This window comes from Leuciscus leuciscus (genome assembly GCF_965113295.1).
Source record: "Leuciscus leuciscus genome assembly, chromosome: 1".
Lineage (NCBI taxonomy): Eukaryota > Metazoa > Chordata > Actinopteri > Cypriniformes > Leuciscidae > Leuciscus > Leuciscus leuciscus.
In genome coordinates this window covers 52741801-52758647 of record NC_138725.1, presented here as the reverse complement: position 1 = coordinate 52758647, position 16847 = coordinate 52741801, and the positions used below count along the sequence as shown (strand labels likewise).

Below are 16847 nucleotides of genomic sequence, written 5' to 3'. Positions count from 1 at the left end.
CAATATTAAAGATACTTTTAAATAGACATTTCAAATGAAAACGCTGATAATTGTGTGAATAAAAGGTACAGTAATCTCATCTTTATTTCCCTCTGCTGTATGTTATACATGCTGTTATTTGTTTTACTGTCTTTATATTTAAAAAGTTGTTTATATTTATATAAAAACTAACTTTTTAATATATCGTTTTAAAAGTATTAAACACAATCATGCTTTTATTTATAAAGATGCTTAGACATTTTTTTCATTCTTTTATAAATAAAAATGAGACTCAGGTCACGCACTTTAATGTGAGCTTTACTATAATAAAACATCCAAACTAAGGGTTGATCAACACCAGCATATCTTTTATTTATTTGTGTGTACAAAAGCGTGTACAAAAATGAGAAATAAAAAGGAGGAGAAAAGGACAAGACAAGTCTGTGGGAAATGAAAGAAAGAAGATTCACATTTTATTAAAAATTGTTGTAGCAGTTGAACTGCAGGGCTGATAAAAGTACCAAGATGAAAATAAACCTGATGGGGACAAAAGAAACAAGTAAAGAGCCAAGACCTCCTTCTGCTTTAAGGCCACCTTGTTCCACTGATCAAGTTTTAGATATAGAGTAATACACTTTGCGTACATTTATCTCCTCTCACTCAATGCATGCATTTAAAAAATAATCTTCTGCAACCTTAACTATCAATACACTTACAAAGACACACTCACACATTTCAATAACTACAAATCCATCAGAAAAACAAAACAAATAAGAGTGTACCTTTTCCTGTTTGTTCTGTAGTTTATAAAAGACAGTGAGTGTTTGAAGGATATTGTGTCATTTGTACCATGGCGCACTGTGTGCAATCATAACTAACAATTGTGGTAAACACAGTGACTTGTGCCTGTGGAAGTTTGTTCCAAAAATAAAATCACATTTGGACAGAAAAGAAAATGACAGTAAAGAAGTCCAAATCATTTACATTTGGTGTGTAACATTTTGTTAAGATTAAGAAAGTTGATTATGACATTTTTAAAAAGCTGAAGATTTTGGGGAAATAAAGTCAAAAAGGAAGCTGAAAAGAAAATGTGTTCTTAATATGAAGGATTTGAAACAAACTGAAATGATAAGGCTTAATATTAAAATATTATTTCCGTTCATGCCCAGAGCTTTCAATAATTCCTCTAAACCTCGCAATGCATTTCGATTTCACAGTAACCTTAAAATATATAAATACACAGGGACTTTTGTGGCATTCAAGTTGTTTGGATGATTTTCAATGGCTTAGCAAGTCTAAACGGAGCATGTCAAACGTACAGACAAAAGGCCATTGCACTGGAAGGCAGACAAGACACTTGCAAACACAACAAGCCACTATCATGGACTAAAACTAAGGGCAAATCTATCTAGAGCACTTCCTTTTGGCATTTGACATATACAGACATCCGAATAGCTTTACTGTTTGTTACACTATAAAACCAAAAAGCAAAAGTATTAAAACACAGAGGCATTTCGTTCATTAAAATAAACTACATGATGGCATCAATGATATTTGTACACAAATACATGAACCACAGGAGAGGTCACAGCTTATGGCCACAGTGACAATACACAAGACGCAAACTTGCAGTTTCACGATGACATGTGCATATAAAACCTGGGATGGAAGTCTTCATTTAGATGTATATCACTCCCATTCCTGCTCAAACCCCAACTGTGTAACAATTTTGAGTGTAAAAATGATTTATTTAGTGAACAGCGTTTAATAGAACAACAGCTTTTAACAAGGGGTGACGCTGTTGGATCATTGTGACCCATCTATATTCCTGAGCAATACTTAGGAGCCACACGTTTACACGTGTACTCAAAGTCCCACCAAACCATGTCACAGAGAAGCCTACAGGAAAAAGTTTACAACTATGTGATGACAGGAAGTGGTGGAAGGGGGGAAAGGCAATGGTGCGAAGCATCATAAATGTCATTTCCTCTGAGACCTAGTTCCCTGTGAATATCTTAATTTGTCATACAAGCTTGGTCCCATGCAGCAAGGCATAAGTACAGTACAGTGCATCACAGTACATTCACTCTGCTTAGTGGTACTTATGTACAAATGCCTCTGCAAGAAATCACTGAGCAAAAAAAAAAAAAAAAAAAGTTTATTAAAAATGTGCAGTCTGCAGAAAAACACTAAAATATGATATAAGCGGCTTATCTATGGTTGATATGATGAGTATAGATACCACTAGACAGCATTGAGTTTCTAAAAGAACAACTAACATTTAAGGAAAAGCATCCAAAACACTAGAGGCCGCCAAACAAGAGAGGCGACATAAGACTGTGCAGAGTCTAGATCTCAATTTATAAAATTAACTGAAAATGGTCAATCTTAAGCAAAGGGAATATAATCTCAAATATTTTTATAATGTTTATAATTACATTTGATAAGGATATCCATGCTTAAGAATAAAAATAATGATATTATTTGATGAGTTCGCAGAGGCCCGTCTTACAGGATCTGTAAAGTACTACTAATTCTTAATGTCAAAAGAAGGAAACATTTAGAAAAGGTAGGAAAAAGAAAAGGAATGAGGGGGATGTAAACTCAAGTGAGTTCTTTACAGTACAGTGTACCCTGTAGATTCACACAAAATATACTGTGCCAACAAAGCAAAAAAAAACAAAAACAAGACAGTTTTCCCATTGTAAGGAACATTGTTAGGCCATATAGTCTGAAAACAGTACAGATTGCTGTAACTAGAGGGACAAATATCAATCATAAAATAAAATAAAAGCACTTAAGTCGACTATGAACATAAAAGATTGCTGAATAATTTTGATGCAACACCCCAGAATCATTACCTGAGTGTATAATCGAAACCATCTTGAAACAATTCTTACTACAGAAAACCAACAATACTAGTACTGCCACACAGGATTGTAATGATGCTAACAAGTGATTCATCCCACCTATAGGGATACAAACATTTTGGTCACAAATCAACTAACTAACTTAACTCCACAACACTACACAAAAAGAAATGGGCACAAAATGACATTTGCTAAAGCTAAATTAAAATTAAAACTAAATTAAAATTGAACGAGGGGGTAAGTCATGAAGAGCCTGGCTCAAGAGTGTCTAAGTGTGTATGCATGTGTGTATTTATTGTGTGTCAAAGATGTGGGCAGAGTAAATAAAGGGTCATCATCATTGGCCAGTGGAAGGAGAGGTGAGTTTTGGAAATCACTGAGGATTATGCCGACTTGGTGATGCTCTCTGCATCCTTGGAGGCCCAGAGCTCCTTATGCTGCTTGCGTCCGAAGCCCTCGTCGTAGTTCCCTTTACTCTTGAAGAGCTGCTGGAAGTGTGGCTTGCAGTAAAACTCCCCCTCCAGTGCTGCATAGGTTCCCAGACTACAGGGCAGAGAAACCAAGAGATTACATGCATATACATGCAAGCATACATACAAAAATGGGGTCGGTAAAAATTTAAGAAATTAACACTTATTTAGCAAGGATGTTAGCATTATTACAAAAGATGGCCATTTCAAATAAATGCTGTTCTTTTGAAGTTTCTATTCATCAAAGAATCCTAAAAATGTATCAGTTTCCACAAAAATATTAAGCAGCAAAAACGTCTTTCAAAATAATTGTAATAAAGAAATGTTTCTTAAGCAGCAAATCTTCATATTAGAATGATTTTTGAAGGATCATGTGACATATGATATATGGTTAAAATATATTCAAATAGAAAACAGCCATTATTAATCAATTGCAATAATAATAATAATAATAATAATTAGGGGTGACCCCGAATAGTCGAAGATTCGATGCTTCGATATGAGGAGCCTGATTCGACTACCGATCTCACGGTCGAATCTCCGCAGAGGTGTTATGAAACGAGGATCATGCCACTTTGGCTATATGAGGGCGCTCAATGTCTGATTTCACATAGAACTAGCTTTTATGTAAATACGTTAATATTCAGCCTATTATGATAATGCTGTAGGCCTATATAAAAATGTGCAAAGAAAGAAGCTTTTAATAAATATTTTTTAACGTGCGTGAATAAATCCAAACACCCCGTGACAGATTTAAGTTTCACTTTCAATCCGTGACCGACAGAGGAGCGTCTTCGCGGCAAGGATTTAAATCTTTAACAATGTCTGGGATAAGAAAATCTAAAGTGTGGATGTACACGATTAGAAAAGATATTCTCCAAGGCTGGATTTAGCATCAGGAAAACCATGATCGCACTTCTGCCGGCCAACGTTAACATGTTTCACGCATAGACTGGGTTTCACGTTAGAATGTATTTTATCCGCGCGCACAATTTGAAAAGACTCCTACGGACACAGACACAGAGTGAAAGACTTTCAGGATTTGTTCTCTCGATCAGGCACAAGTGATTTCAAAACTTTTCAGCCGGTTCTAATTTTATTTTTAGATGCTGTGAACATTTTTAGCTAAAAAGACTGCCTCTCCAGTTTAGCATTTATTGTTGTTTCTGCAGTTAAAAAGACAAAGTTGAAAATTCTGGCTACTATCGTTATTTTAATAATTTCTTTATTTTAATTTTATTTATTAATCTGTCAGGGTTATCTAATCTAACTATTTGCGGCTTGTGTTTTGAATATATGTTCCCCTGCACTTTAGGCATTTTGCACACATTTGCTCCTCATCTTGTGACTTGATTCTGATTTATTTCATTTTGTATTTTATTTATTTGAAAGGTATATTCTGTTCTAATTTAATTTAGTAAATTAATTGTTTATTTTTTCGGTGCATCGATGTTGTGCTGTAGGATGGCCTGCTCGCACAGGTAATTTAGCCGATTTAATTTGATTTGCATGTGAAATGCAAATCTGCAGTGTGGCCTTTCTGGAGTTATTTATGTTATTTCTTAGTTTTATTGATCAAAAATGTTTTTATACATTTTCTTCTATATCTTTGTGTGATTTTCTGTACATCGCGGCTTTGAAACGTTAAAGCCCCGCCCCCAGCCCCACTCCCATACACATACACATGATTCGACTATTAGTGGACTATAGGCAAGACATGACGATTCTGATTCGACTATGAAAATCCATAGTCGGGGACAGCCCTAATAATAATAATAATAATTCACAAAAATACTGTATCACTTCATTTTGTATTAAATAAATGCAGCCTTGGTGAGCACAAGAGCGAACACTTCTTTCAGTTTACTTTACAACACATGTTGAACTGCTCCTGTTTGCTGTTTTTCTTAGTCTGTGCTGGTGAGGAAGTGTCTAACCTGAGTTTGGTGTTGCAGTGCTTGCAGCAGAAGCACGTGGCGTGGAAGATGAGGTTGTTGGCCACCAATCTCTCCATCGGATACACTGTCTTCTCACATGATGCACAGGTCTCCTTCTGGGTCTTGAAACTGAAAGACTAGTAGGAAACAAAGGCACTGCCATTTGTTTTCAGTCATTTAAAAACAATAGTTCACTCAATGAATTAGCAAGGAACAGATCAAAATTTCATCACATGACTTCAGAATAGAGATGAGTAAGTGAGTGAGTGAGTGAGTGAGTGAGTGAGTGAGTGAGTGAGTGAGTGAGTGAGTGAGTGAGTGAGTGAGTGAGTGAGTGAGTGAGTGAGTGAGTGAGTGAGTGAGTGAGTGAGTGAGTGAGTGAGTGAGTGAGTGAGTGAGTGAGTGAGTGAGTGAGTGAGTGAGTGAGTGAGTGAGTGAGATATTCACTGTACAATATAAAGTCTAGAACAGATGGAGAACAGACAAGGATGTGAACAAAGTGTTGTACCTTAGAACGCTGAACGGGCTTGTCATCAGACGTGTTCCTGTTGTCCTGGAAAAAAAGAAAAAAAGAAAGAAAAATAAGCATGTGTTCCTAAGACAGGTTACCCATGGCAACACTATTGCAGTGTGAATAGTACCACAGATCATCCATCCACCATCACTACTGTCCTTCTAACCTGACGTAACTCCAAAAATGTCCAGTCCCTCTTATATCCCTCCATCTGGTCGCATGCTTTTACAAGAACCTTTTGTTGGTGTACTCACACACACACAAATATGCACGAAGAGGGATCAACGAAGACTAAGCCTGGTGAGCGTTTCTAACTCAATCGCCCCGTGAAATAAAGACCCTGTGCACACACACATGCTTTCAGTTTCAGCCAGTCTAAAGCTATAATATGACATTACATAACACAAGCCCATGTCCCACGGTCAACTCTGCACCACATATTCTGTAGCGCTTAAGATCAAAACAGCTGCCAATCTGTACAGGCCACCAAATCATGCACACAGGAGAACGGGAATTTAAGAACCAAGCGTTTATGATAGATTTCAGGAAAAAAAATGCTAATGATAGGGTCAGGCTTCGCACGACATTGAAGCGGTAACAAAACACCAACAGAGAGTCTGTAAAAACTTAAACCAATGCGTTCTAAGAATCTTCTGCTTGATAAAATGCTGAACTGACAGGTTTTTATGTAACAGCTCAGGTCTGTCAGAAAGCCAAGAACAGTTCTCCACCTCCACTACGGCATCTATACTTGTCTCTTTCGAATAAACCTAGAGCTTGAGTCGCACACAGATCTGCTGGTATAGCTCACAGAGAGTTCATTTGCTCAGCTCAGAAAAGCAGTGCAAGTATCAGTGATGACCATTATATCACATCAGACATTCAATAACACCACTTTTCACAAATTATAGCCATAATCGAGAGGCATTTCGCTCACACACAAAAGCCCTGAAATGAGATTACAACCACTCCTCGACATGATAATATTTCATTAAAAACAGAACCAGACAAGAAAGTCAACAGTATCATACGCCAACAAATGCGCTTCAATCATTTAATCTTTTCATTAATCATTTCCTCATTTCCAAATCATTATCCACATCAATTTCAATGCAGAAGTAAGGCATTTCCTGTGAATGTGTGAGACTTCTGGTACACTAACCACTATAGGTAAATAACTAGAAGAATTACAAAGTGCAGTAAATGGTAAAACTATTTTGGGCTAAAACCAGTGCGTTTGTGATTCAAATACAAGTGTGCAATCGAGCACAATAAAGGTGTTTTTGAACAGCTAAAACAACTGGATGTGACAAGCTAAAAATGACCATGCCAGCTTTTACTTTAAAAATAAGACCGATTTTGTCCCACCCCAGAAAACAACGTCACGTAATATATACATTTACTTCTGAAAAGCCATTCAGTGAATTATAAAGTTATATTCTATTCTATTGACTATAGTAGTAATGTAGTACCAACTGACTCCCTGTATAGGTTTAAAGCAATAATTTTTTTCCCCTTTAACAAACTTTGTCATACTGTACCTGATATACATCCAAATTAATCAATATATAATCGAATAGGTGAAGTTTGTCAATATATTACTCCCATTAAGCTGCCAAAAGAAGTGCATAGGCCAAATGTTTTATGAGAGATAGCATTTTTAGGATGTACATTTTTTTACTTATTTCTTTTAATTTTTTTAATGTAAAAAGTTATTTCCTTAAAATATTTCACACACATGGAAAAAGAATAATACAATGAAAAAAAAAAATCATACAATTATTTTTCAACTTTGAAACTGTAATATTGGGATCTGCATTTGTGTTGAGACCTTTCAAAGCATGTGTCGCAAAAGAAAGTGCAATGTACCCCAGCACTGACTTGTAAAGTGTATTGTGTACTCTGTATAATGTGGTCATCCCCTGGTCAATGAAGAAATAACAATTACTATGTATCTGCAAATGTAAAACGAGAAGCCAACATGATTACACTTTATCTGAAAAGTCACAACACACCCTAAGCGCAAGACATCCCTCAACCCACTTCCTGTTTCAGAGTGTTTGTGTAACATGTTTGTTTCAGAGCCATTGCCACAGTTATTTAAATATTCATGCTAAATGCACACAAATGTCAAAAACATCATTTACATTTAAAAGAAGTCCAGATGGATAATAAATAGAGCAGTAGCAATGAGTGTGTGAAGGAAACTAAACAAGTACACAAGGGAACCTAAAAAAGTTTTAGGGCTTTTCTCTCTGCGGGTTAGCAGAAATGCAAAACTAAATGCCACAAACTATTGAACCCAAAACAAAGATGCTTCGATCAGTCACAGTTTAAATGGTGGCAAAAAACAGGATTAGAGATGTGTGAGTGTGTTAATACTTGCACACAAGAGAAGCACACAAACCAGTGGAGCAGGGCACTATCTCAGCCGGAGCCATCTGTCCCTTTTTGCCTTATTTGTACATAGGATGGAGAAAACACGCTTTCTCACCACACACACACACACACACACACACACACACACACACACACACACACGTACACGCAGACAGCACTGCTGCCCAACCGTCTGCACTGTGGCAGGAAGGAGTGATAACACATCTTCTTCCTGTGCTGTGCTCTGCTCAGAAGCACTTTACGATAATGTGGTCCAATCCACCCTCCTTAGAGACCCTCAAAAATCAGCCATCAGCTGACCTGCACACCAAGTCTAGCCTTAGTGCTGTATGATCTTAGACCCTGAAGATCACTACAGTTCACATTACAAGCTCCTCTGGGTTTCACAATGACACAAAAAGGAAAAAAAAGTTCAGCCTTGTTTCAAAAACACTACCTTGTGCGTAAATGTCACTTACAAGAAAAGAAATGCAATCAGGTATGGGATGATTATAGTGTGAAATCTAACAAGGTCACATTTCAGGCCCTGCTCAGACTCTAAAAAACGTTTTCAAGCCCTCCACTAATTTTAAAACCGCATCTAAAATAAGAGTAGTGCATAGTAAAGTGCATTAGTGGTTTTACCACAGACGAAAGTGAAAATGATAAGGTTCTAATTTTCAAAGAAAAGTTACATGTCAAAAAGTAGACTATATATATATATAAAGTATAAATATAATTTATATATATTAAAGATATTTGACCATTACAACATTTAAAAATAAACAAATAATTTTAAATGTCACTTTTAATTGTTTAATATTAAAGATAATTGGCAATTAAAACGGCCAACATAGTTTAATTAATTAATAAATTCTGAAGGATGACAGCAAAACTTTTCTGATCAGAGACAATGACAGAAAACCCTTGTTAGTTTCAGATCTTAATGTTCTGAGCAAAACAAAGTGGGGCAGAGAGCGTGCTGTGCACAAGACAGAACAAGCTAAATACCAAACCAAATTTAAAACTACAGCCAGCCAACAAGATGGGCTGCAGGCCATACTATGACCCAGGGCAGTGTGTGTACATATTTGAATCCATTGCTCCCCCTCAGACACTGACACATCAATATGATTTGTGATGCCCTGCCATTGCCAAAGGTCAGTATTTTACTCTCTCCCACAGCCACACACTGTGTACTCTCAACATTCACTCTCCATTACTCTTCCTCTCTGGTACTAGACTGCAGACACTCTTTTAATCTCATTAGCTGGACAAAATCCCATCAGCTGCTCCCCATGGGTCCAGACAGCCAGGGGAATAAGCAGGAGTTCAGTGGACTGAGGAGCCAACAACCATCCTGTGGTCACCATCAGCCAAGCCCTGTTCACCTCGTGTCTAATGCATCATGTGATCATTCAAACTTTCAGATGCAACCTGGAATGCAGAACACATTACATTTGTAGTGCACCTGCAAATTCCAACAGAATATCTTTGGTATGCCTGATCAACATGCAGTGACATGCATGTTAGACTACAGTTAATAAGAGGTGTAAATGGCAATCTGTTTTGGGCGCCCACTTGTGCTCATCTGAGCCTGAAAAGGCCACATAGACATGGAGTGAATGGTTTGGCTAATGTTACGTCCCATTTGCCACATTCTGCCACGCTAATAATTCTTAAAGAACAAGAGCAATGAGTCAGATTTAGAAGACAAAACTCTATTGTCAAAATTCCTGGCAACACAGATATGAGTTTCATGCAGCAGCCCTGAGGGAGTTTGGCTGGGCTCCATGAATGAGATTCAAAGTACTGAAAGATGCTAGAGGGCCCATTTTTGCAAAAGTCAAGTTATGTTTGATATCCATGTAACTAGAAAAACAAAATGAGCCTTTGGGCACCAAAACAGATACATTAATTTACCAAATGACACATTAGGGTTAGTCTTTTTCCACTGGTTCCAATCAGCAAGTCATTTTCTGAAAGTTTCAGTCATTTTGTGCATTTCTCCACTGCGATGCATTGCTAACTTTCAGCCTACAGAGACAACTCAAATGAGATACAGAACAGAAAGGACATAAATACTTTGGTCGCCAATTACTCTTCTATCTAGATGCATGACTGGTTTATGTTTTAAATTAAGCCTTGAGTTTGGCTTATTCAAATTTCTACCTCAAGTTTTGTTTTCTACCATCGTTAGAACTATTTCCTGGTTAACTGCTTAACTGCTTTAACTGCTTCTCTAACCACTATAGTGCTAATTTTTATAAACCAGAGCTGACTGAATTCTTTCTGAGAGCAGAAACTCTGGGTCAGAATGGAAGAGGGAGAGATTATGTGAAAGTAGTTGTACATGAGAAAATGCTTTGGCTCAAACACTTCTAAAGAAGAATGTGAAAGTCTTCACCAATGTGTTGAGCCACTGACAAGAAGCTGACACGGTGACTGGAGTCTGCACACGGATGTGAAACTTTAAATGTGTTGAGGCAGAAAAAAACTAAAAATGCCTGTACTGAACGTTTTAAAGAGAATGCATGTGGGAAGGGTAGAAGAGGAACAGTCTACGGTTTCATTTGACTCCAGAGTACACCTTTGACCAAGAGAAAGTGCATGGTGTAAGATTTCACCTGTTAAAACCGAAGTGGCGCCGTGAACACAACTGCAAAAATAATGATGTTTTCCGAAGAACCATGCCATTTTCCGTAGGCTCAGGTATGTTTGCAACGCGTCGCAAAACGCTTTGTGTTTATACATCAAAATGAGAAGAAAACCAGTGGATCTTAAACAGTACTGCCAAGACACATCCCTTTTTTGAAGCTTTTCAAACATGTTCAGACGGAGCACGAAACTTGATCTAGGCACTTTGTGGTACTTCACAAAACACAGCAGTCAGCATCTACCATACCATGATCTTATCACAAGAAAGGGAGTGCATTTTGCAATTCAGAAGTAATAAAACATACCGACAGAATTGCCAAGAGACATTGCTCCTTTCCATGGAATTTGACAAACATGTAGAGATGGCAAACCTATTATCTTTGCATGCAAGGGGTCAACAGACCAAACACACAGTGTCACTTGATTCTCATAAACACCTGCATTAATGTGATGAAAAGTGCATTATACCACAAATACATGCTAATATTGAGCTTACAAAAAAGCTAAAGTCAAAAACATATACCGCTGGGACACTACAGATAACAACTGCATCAATTGCGGCGCTACAGCTAGTCACTCAGTGGAAAGTTCTATTTAAGCCTATGGAGCAAGCCTAATTTCTTCTCTTTCTCCATATAAGGTCACATTTTTTGCAAAGAAGAAAAAGGGTTTCCATTATCACTCTGCAGAGGCTGTCCCAAAGTCCTTGTTGGCATAATTTCATTAGTATCGCGCTCTAAGAATAGTCAAGAGACTAAGAGTAGTCCATGGACTAGCACCTCAGTGTGAGACGTTCAGCTCAAGCAGGTACATCGCTGATGCACAGTGTTTTCTGTACAAGAGAAACACTGCATTTGAGAGTAGACTTGAATGAACAAACATACCTAGATGCTAATGATTCCATTTTTATCTGATATTCCTAGAAAGAAATTCAGATATCAATGTTTTCTTGGGACGTCTCACACAAAAACCTTTTAACTTCTGTTGAAACACCTGGAATGACATGTCTCCAGCACGTTCGTTTCTGATAACTGGACAGTTGATGCCGCAGGCTGTCATCTCATCTCCACATGAATAATCTGTGTGTACACAATCTTCGGGGCTTAGTTTCATCTGAAAACCCTGAGTGGTTCTGCCATCTGCTCTTAACTTCTGCACACAGCAGAGATTGACACCTCTAATGAAAGAAGACATCGTTAAAAAGCAACACATGCTTCTGGAATAAATTGGACTCTGAAAGCGGTTACATGTGTGTGTATTGGTACCATTTGCTTGAGCATTCGCAATCTCTCAAGCACATCATTAGCTAAAACCATTTTCCTTATGTTGCTGAATACCCAGTGGAGCCAATTTAACTGAGAATGTACATATGTTTGATCAGACAATCCACTGCCAGATGATCCCCAATCACCAAAACAAAGTGCCACTATCACTAATGACCGCACAGAACAGTGCAAAAGAGGAAAGGAAGCTTTAAAAAGACTAAAGATACACACATTTAAGTAGGGTTGGGTACCGAAACCGGGCACCGATATGGAACCGGTACCTACCGGTATGTAACCGGACCTAATCAAAACGCAGATTTCGGTGCTTCATTTTGGTGCCACTTAAATGCCTCGCTGTCTGTTGAAATATTTGTGCTGTCATATTAGGCTATATCACAACTATTCAGTGTTTTCAACCACATGAGGTTTATTTTAGGTTTCAGACACTTAAATACACATAAGTACAAGCAAAACAACATTTATAGTTTGTAAAATACACACTGATGTCTGGAAGCGGCAATAACCATCCTTTCAATTATAAATTGATGACGTGTTTAGATACACAATGTGTAGGTAACTATAAAATTTACTCTGTTCTTCTCACACTTCACCAGCCACAAGTGGATGAATTGACGTGTGTGTAGGCCTAGCCTACATCTGACAGATACAATTCTCTGAACTGCAGTGCATACTAACATGGCACCCATTGTGCATTATAGATCAACTAACATGAATCATTATCATTATAAAGGTTTCTTAAATGACAAAACACATTCACTTACGTGTATTAAAATATCAGCCAAGGACTGACTGACATGTAAAGCAACCAAACTTATCACTGTTCGTTTTGTTCCGCGTCATTTGGTGTAAAATGTCCATACAATAACAGACCGGCATACATCTAATAAAGGATTCATTCAAGAACGTTGTGCAAGTTTACTGCAAGAATAGAGCCGTGAACAGCCTACTTTTGAAAATCCAGCCTTCAGTTGATCCTGATGAGCGCTCATTGTCACAGTTGTAAACGTTCTTCTTCCACGAGGTGTTTTGCGTCACGGCATTTAAGGTGATTCGTTCTCAAATAACGCTCACCTTGTGCAGGACATGCAGTAAGTTAGGAGAGGTGTCGTATTTGGCCAAAGAAGGCAAAAAATGTGAAAAGAGTTGCTGAAATTTAAAGCTGGTTTGTAGCATACCGAATACTACTTGCTGTTATTAGTAGGCCTACTGTAGTGTTATTTAGTGTTAAATTATTGTATTTGGGTTAGGTGGCTTAGGTTTTATTGGGAATATGTGTACATTTGTTGTGTTTTGTATTTAGACTAACTTATATTTATATATTTAATCTACAATTTTAATATATTCCATTTTAAGAATTTATTATTTATTTATTTTCAATAAAAAGCCGTTATTTAATGTCATTCACCATCGTTTTGAGGCGCTCAAACCAGTGATACTTTTTTTTTTAAGTATCGGTTCAGGCACTTTTTAGGCACCGGTACCGTTAAAAAGATAAAAAAAACAAGATACCCAACCCTACATTTAAGTTTTATTGGTTGAGTTTAATCGCTAAAAACAAATCATTATACAACAGTTCTGTCCATCAAATTTGATTCAGTACTGATATAGTATAAAACAGGGGCATTTCACTCTTTGTATCACTGTTTGTTACTTTGGAGTATGCAGAATTGAAGTGGGCCGTGTTTTGCTAAATGGAAGTTGAATAATCAACATTTTATCTCACAAATAAGCATTTTGTGTTTTATCTCACTCGTTTATTAGTTAAACAAATGTTGCCATGACAACATTAGGCTGAAATTCACTGGTGTGCATGTCAAAACATTTACATAAATTTCCACATTAAGTGCTTACTCCTAGTTGCTTTTTTCCATGATACAATAATAAAAAGAAAGCTTGTTGGGATATGAAAGTAGACAAACAGTTTATGGTCAACGTGCGGGGTATTGAATGCCAACGTTCAATTTACAGCGTTCAAATGTCACATAATGAGACAAGACAAAATGTGAAGCATGAATGCGTTGCAAACCACTTTGTGTAAACGTGTCTGCCAAATTAATAAATGTGGACAGACAGGAGAAAGGATGCATTAAACAAGGAGAGGCTGGGCTACGTAATTGTATGTATTCAAGCATAAGGGCACAAATGCACAATGACACTGAGATAAGTACAATGAATTTATGTTTACAAAATCAAACAAACCCTGTACGTTTTTGAATGCTTCAGTACGGAAGAACAAGTCCACCTTTCCGTGAACTAAAATGGGTCGACAAAAACCAGGTGTCAAAACATGGCTTTGCTATGCGTTTTCGGTTTAAATTCATACACGCATCTCCAGGAAGACACATGACAGCTTTGGACCCTCAGAGGCTCAAACCTAGACCCCCACTACACAACCAGGTCTGATTAGTATTCATCTTCTGTTTCCAGTCTAAACGCTCACATAAATAACGTTGCATCTCTACAATAAGTAAGTTCACGTTAAACCATCTGATTTGATGGATCACTGCACCACCATTAAGTTTCAGCCCAGTACCCCACAGTTAGCTCTTGATAGCTCCCTAGCTAGCGTACTGCATCACCACAATAGACGACGAGGGGGTCGCTGGGTTCACTCACTGGCTGCTGTTGCTGAATCAAAGCGGGGAAACTCACCATCTGTGTTTCCTTATCAGCCTGCTAAAGAGAATGGAGACAAGAGATCTGCTGTCTGGTCCGCTCACTGTGCAAGAGTCGGTTGAAATCTCAATCGCTTTACTCTGCTGGTCTAAAATGATGTTGTTCTTCTTCTCCGGCTGAGCTAAATGAAATGTACCAGCACAAGCTCTGATCGCCCGAGCCGTCTAGCTAGAGAGCAGAGCTTGACGTGCTTTCCCCCCACCTCGCTCTTTTTAACGGACGTTTTTTCTCCTCCTCATCACGCCTTTTTTTATTCACCAGGATGTCGCACGTCATTGGACGCCGCTCGTGCCGCGTCCTCGCGCTCTCCTCCAACCTCAGAATTTCGGTATTTTGCACGAAATAACCATATTAACGTTACCTGGATTCCGAATGTCTCGTATTTGTTTATTTCCCTTACTCTCTTCCCTATGAGGAAAGCAAGAATGTAACAGGGCTAACTCGTTGAAGCCATCGTAAAGCTTTGACTGACGGTCTCTACTCTACAACGTAATGAACGTTGAAGGGTTTAGTTCAGCTAAAAATGAAACTTTTGGCTTTGTCATTCCAAACCTGTATGACTTTTTTTTGTTGGTAACAGTTCATGGCAGGGACTCTCAATCTTTAAATATGTCAAGAAGACACCAACAAAGCCTCACAAATGTAGGTCATGCAACGTTCCAAGTCTTCTGAAGTCATACAATAATATTGAGAACAGATCCAAATTTAAGTTATTTACTATAGGCTAATGTTCACAGCAGCAGCTCTTCAAAAGTGTCGCTATTCAAGTGTGAGTGTCTTGTTGTGGCTAAACTATAACAAAAATAATACTAAAAAGAATAAATTAAAGTTAAAAAAAAATTGTATTTATTTTATCAAGTCATTTAAAAAAAAAAAAATTTAATTCGGAAATAAGCGTCCGCCACCTTGTGGGAATATACCAGCATTTCAGTTGGGATGTAAGAAACACTATTTGCATTTTATGAAAACAAATATATATATATATATACACCAGTAGCAATTCAAGTTTTAGGAAAGCTTAGGTTGATATGCCTCAAAGCCACATTTGTTTGCCATTATCATTGGGTATGGAATCCATACTTAAACTAGCATATTTTGTACAGTGTAAAGCTGTAGCTTGATAAACATAATTATGGCCAGTTCAGTATGCAAATAAGAAATGTAGTTGCAATATGATTAAAATATGATTTTAGAAAGACAAGTGCCAACAAGCTTAACCTTCAGTTGATCAGATATTTTCTGAGCAGGAAAGTTAGAGACTGGATCTCATTGATGCTTCGTTTGAATGCCTCCATCTAGCCAGGTTAAACTGTGAATAGTAGTTTAACCCTTGTGTGTCAATTAGAAAAAGCTACACATAGGTCCATAGAGGACAAAAATGTCTGTGTGTAAAAACATTTTAAAAAAAAGTAAAAAAAAAAAAAAAAAAGTTTACAAAAGTGAAACATAAGAAAGGTTATATAGGTTTAAGTTTATGAAAATGATTTATGAACATTGATAGTTTTACATCAAAATAAGTTGTCTTCTAAATTTGAGGTTGATATCTAAAAAAATATTGATATTTTGTTTGGGCACTGTACCAGATTTTCCCCATTAAATGCCAGCAAAGCTCCACTGGATTTGTGATTTGCAGTACAGTTTTTCCTCTCTCAAATATTACAAGAAACACGCGCATTTTTTTTTATTACATGCATCCATACCAACACACCCACACAATTTTAGCTGCATAATTTATTTTCTACAGAAGCAGAAAACCATAGTAAAGAGTATTTGCTTTATATGCCAAACCTGAGAAAATGGCACTATCTGCTATAAAAAAATAAAATAATTTTTAAAGCCTTCCCAACAGAATAAAAGCCTGTTAAGACTGCAGTTTTATAGTTGGATAGACCTGAGATTAAAAATTTCAGCTTTAACAAGGACATTTTTGACCTTTAAGTCCTGAGTAACTTTAGTAAAAATAGATTTATAAGAGGATATGGGGGAGAAATAGTAGAATTACAATACAAATTCAAACTTGTGCAAACATGTATGCAGTTGGCATTAACAGCAAAATGCTAAATGAAAAAAATTGAAAA

At 37.2% G+C, this 16847-nt stretch overlaps 1 protein-coding gene and 1 long non-coding RNA gene across 2 annotated transcripts; both read right to left on the bottom strand.

The window, feature by feature from the left end:
* Positions 1-326: 326 nt before the first annotated feature.
* LOC309504150 (LIM domain-containing protein 2-like) lies at positions 327-14988 on the bottom strand. Its single transcript, XM_082177197.1, has 4 exons — positions 14746-14988; positions 5765-5809; positions 5257-5393; positions 327-3392 (listed from the first exon to the last, which is right to left on the bottom strand). The coding sequence occupies exons 1-4, from the start codon at positions 14746-14748 to the stop codon at positions 3233-3235; spliced, it is 345 nt and encodes a 114-aa protein (XP_082033323.1). The 5' UTR covers positions 14749-14988; the 3' UTR covers positions 327-3232.
* LOC309504158 lies at positions 7443-8875 on the bottom strand. Its single transcript, XR_014207966.1, has 2 exons — positions 8290-8875; positions 7443-8259 (listed from the first exon to the last, which is right to left on the bottom strand). It is a non-coding gene; the product is annotated as an uncharacterized lncRNA (long non-coding RNA).
* Positions 14989-16847: the final 1859 nt, after the last annotated feature.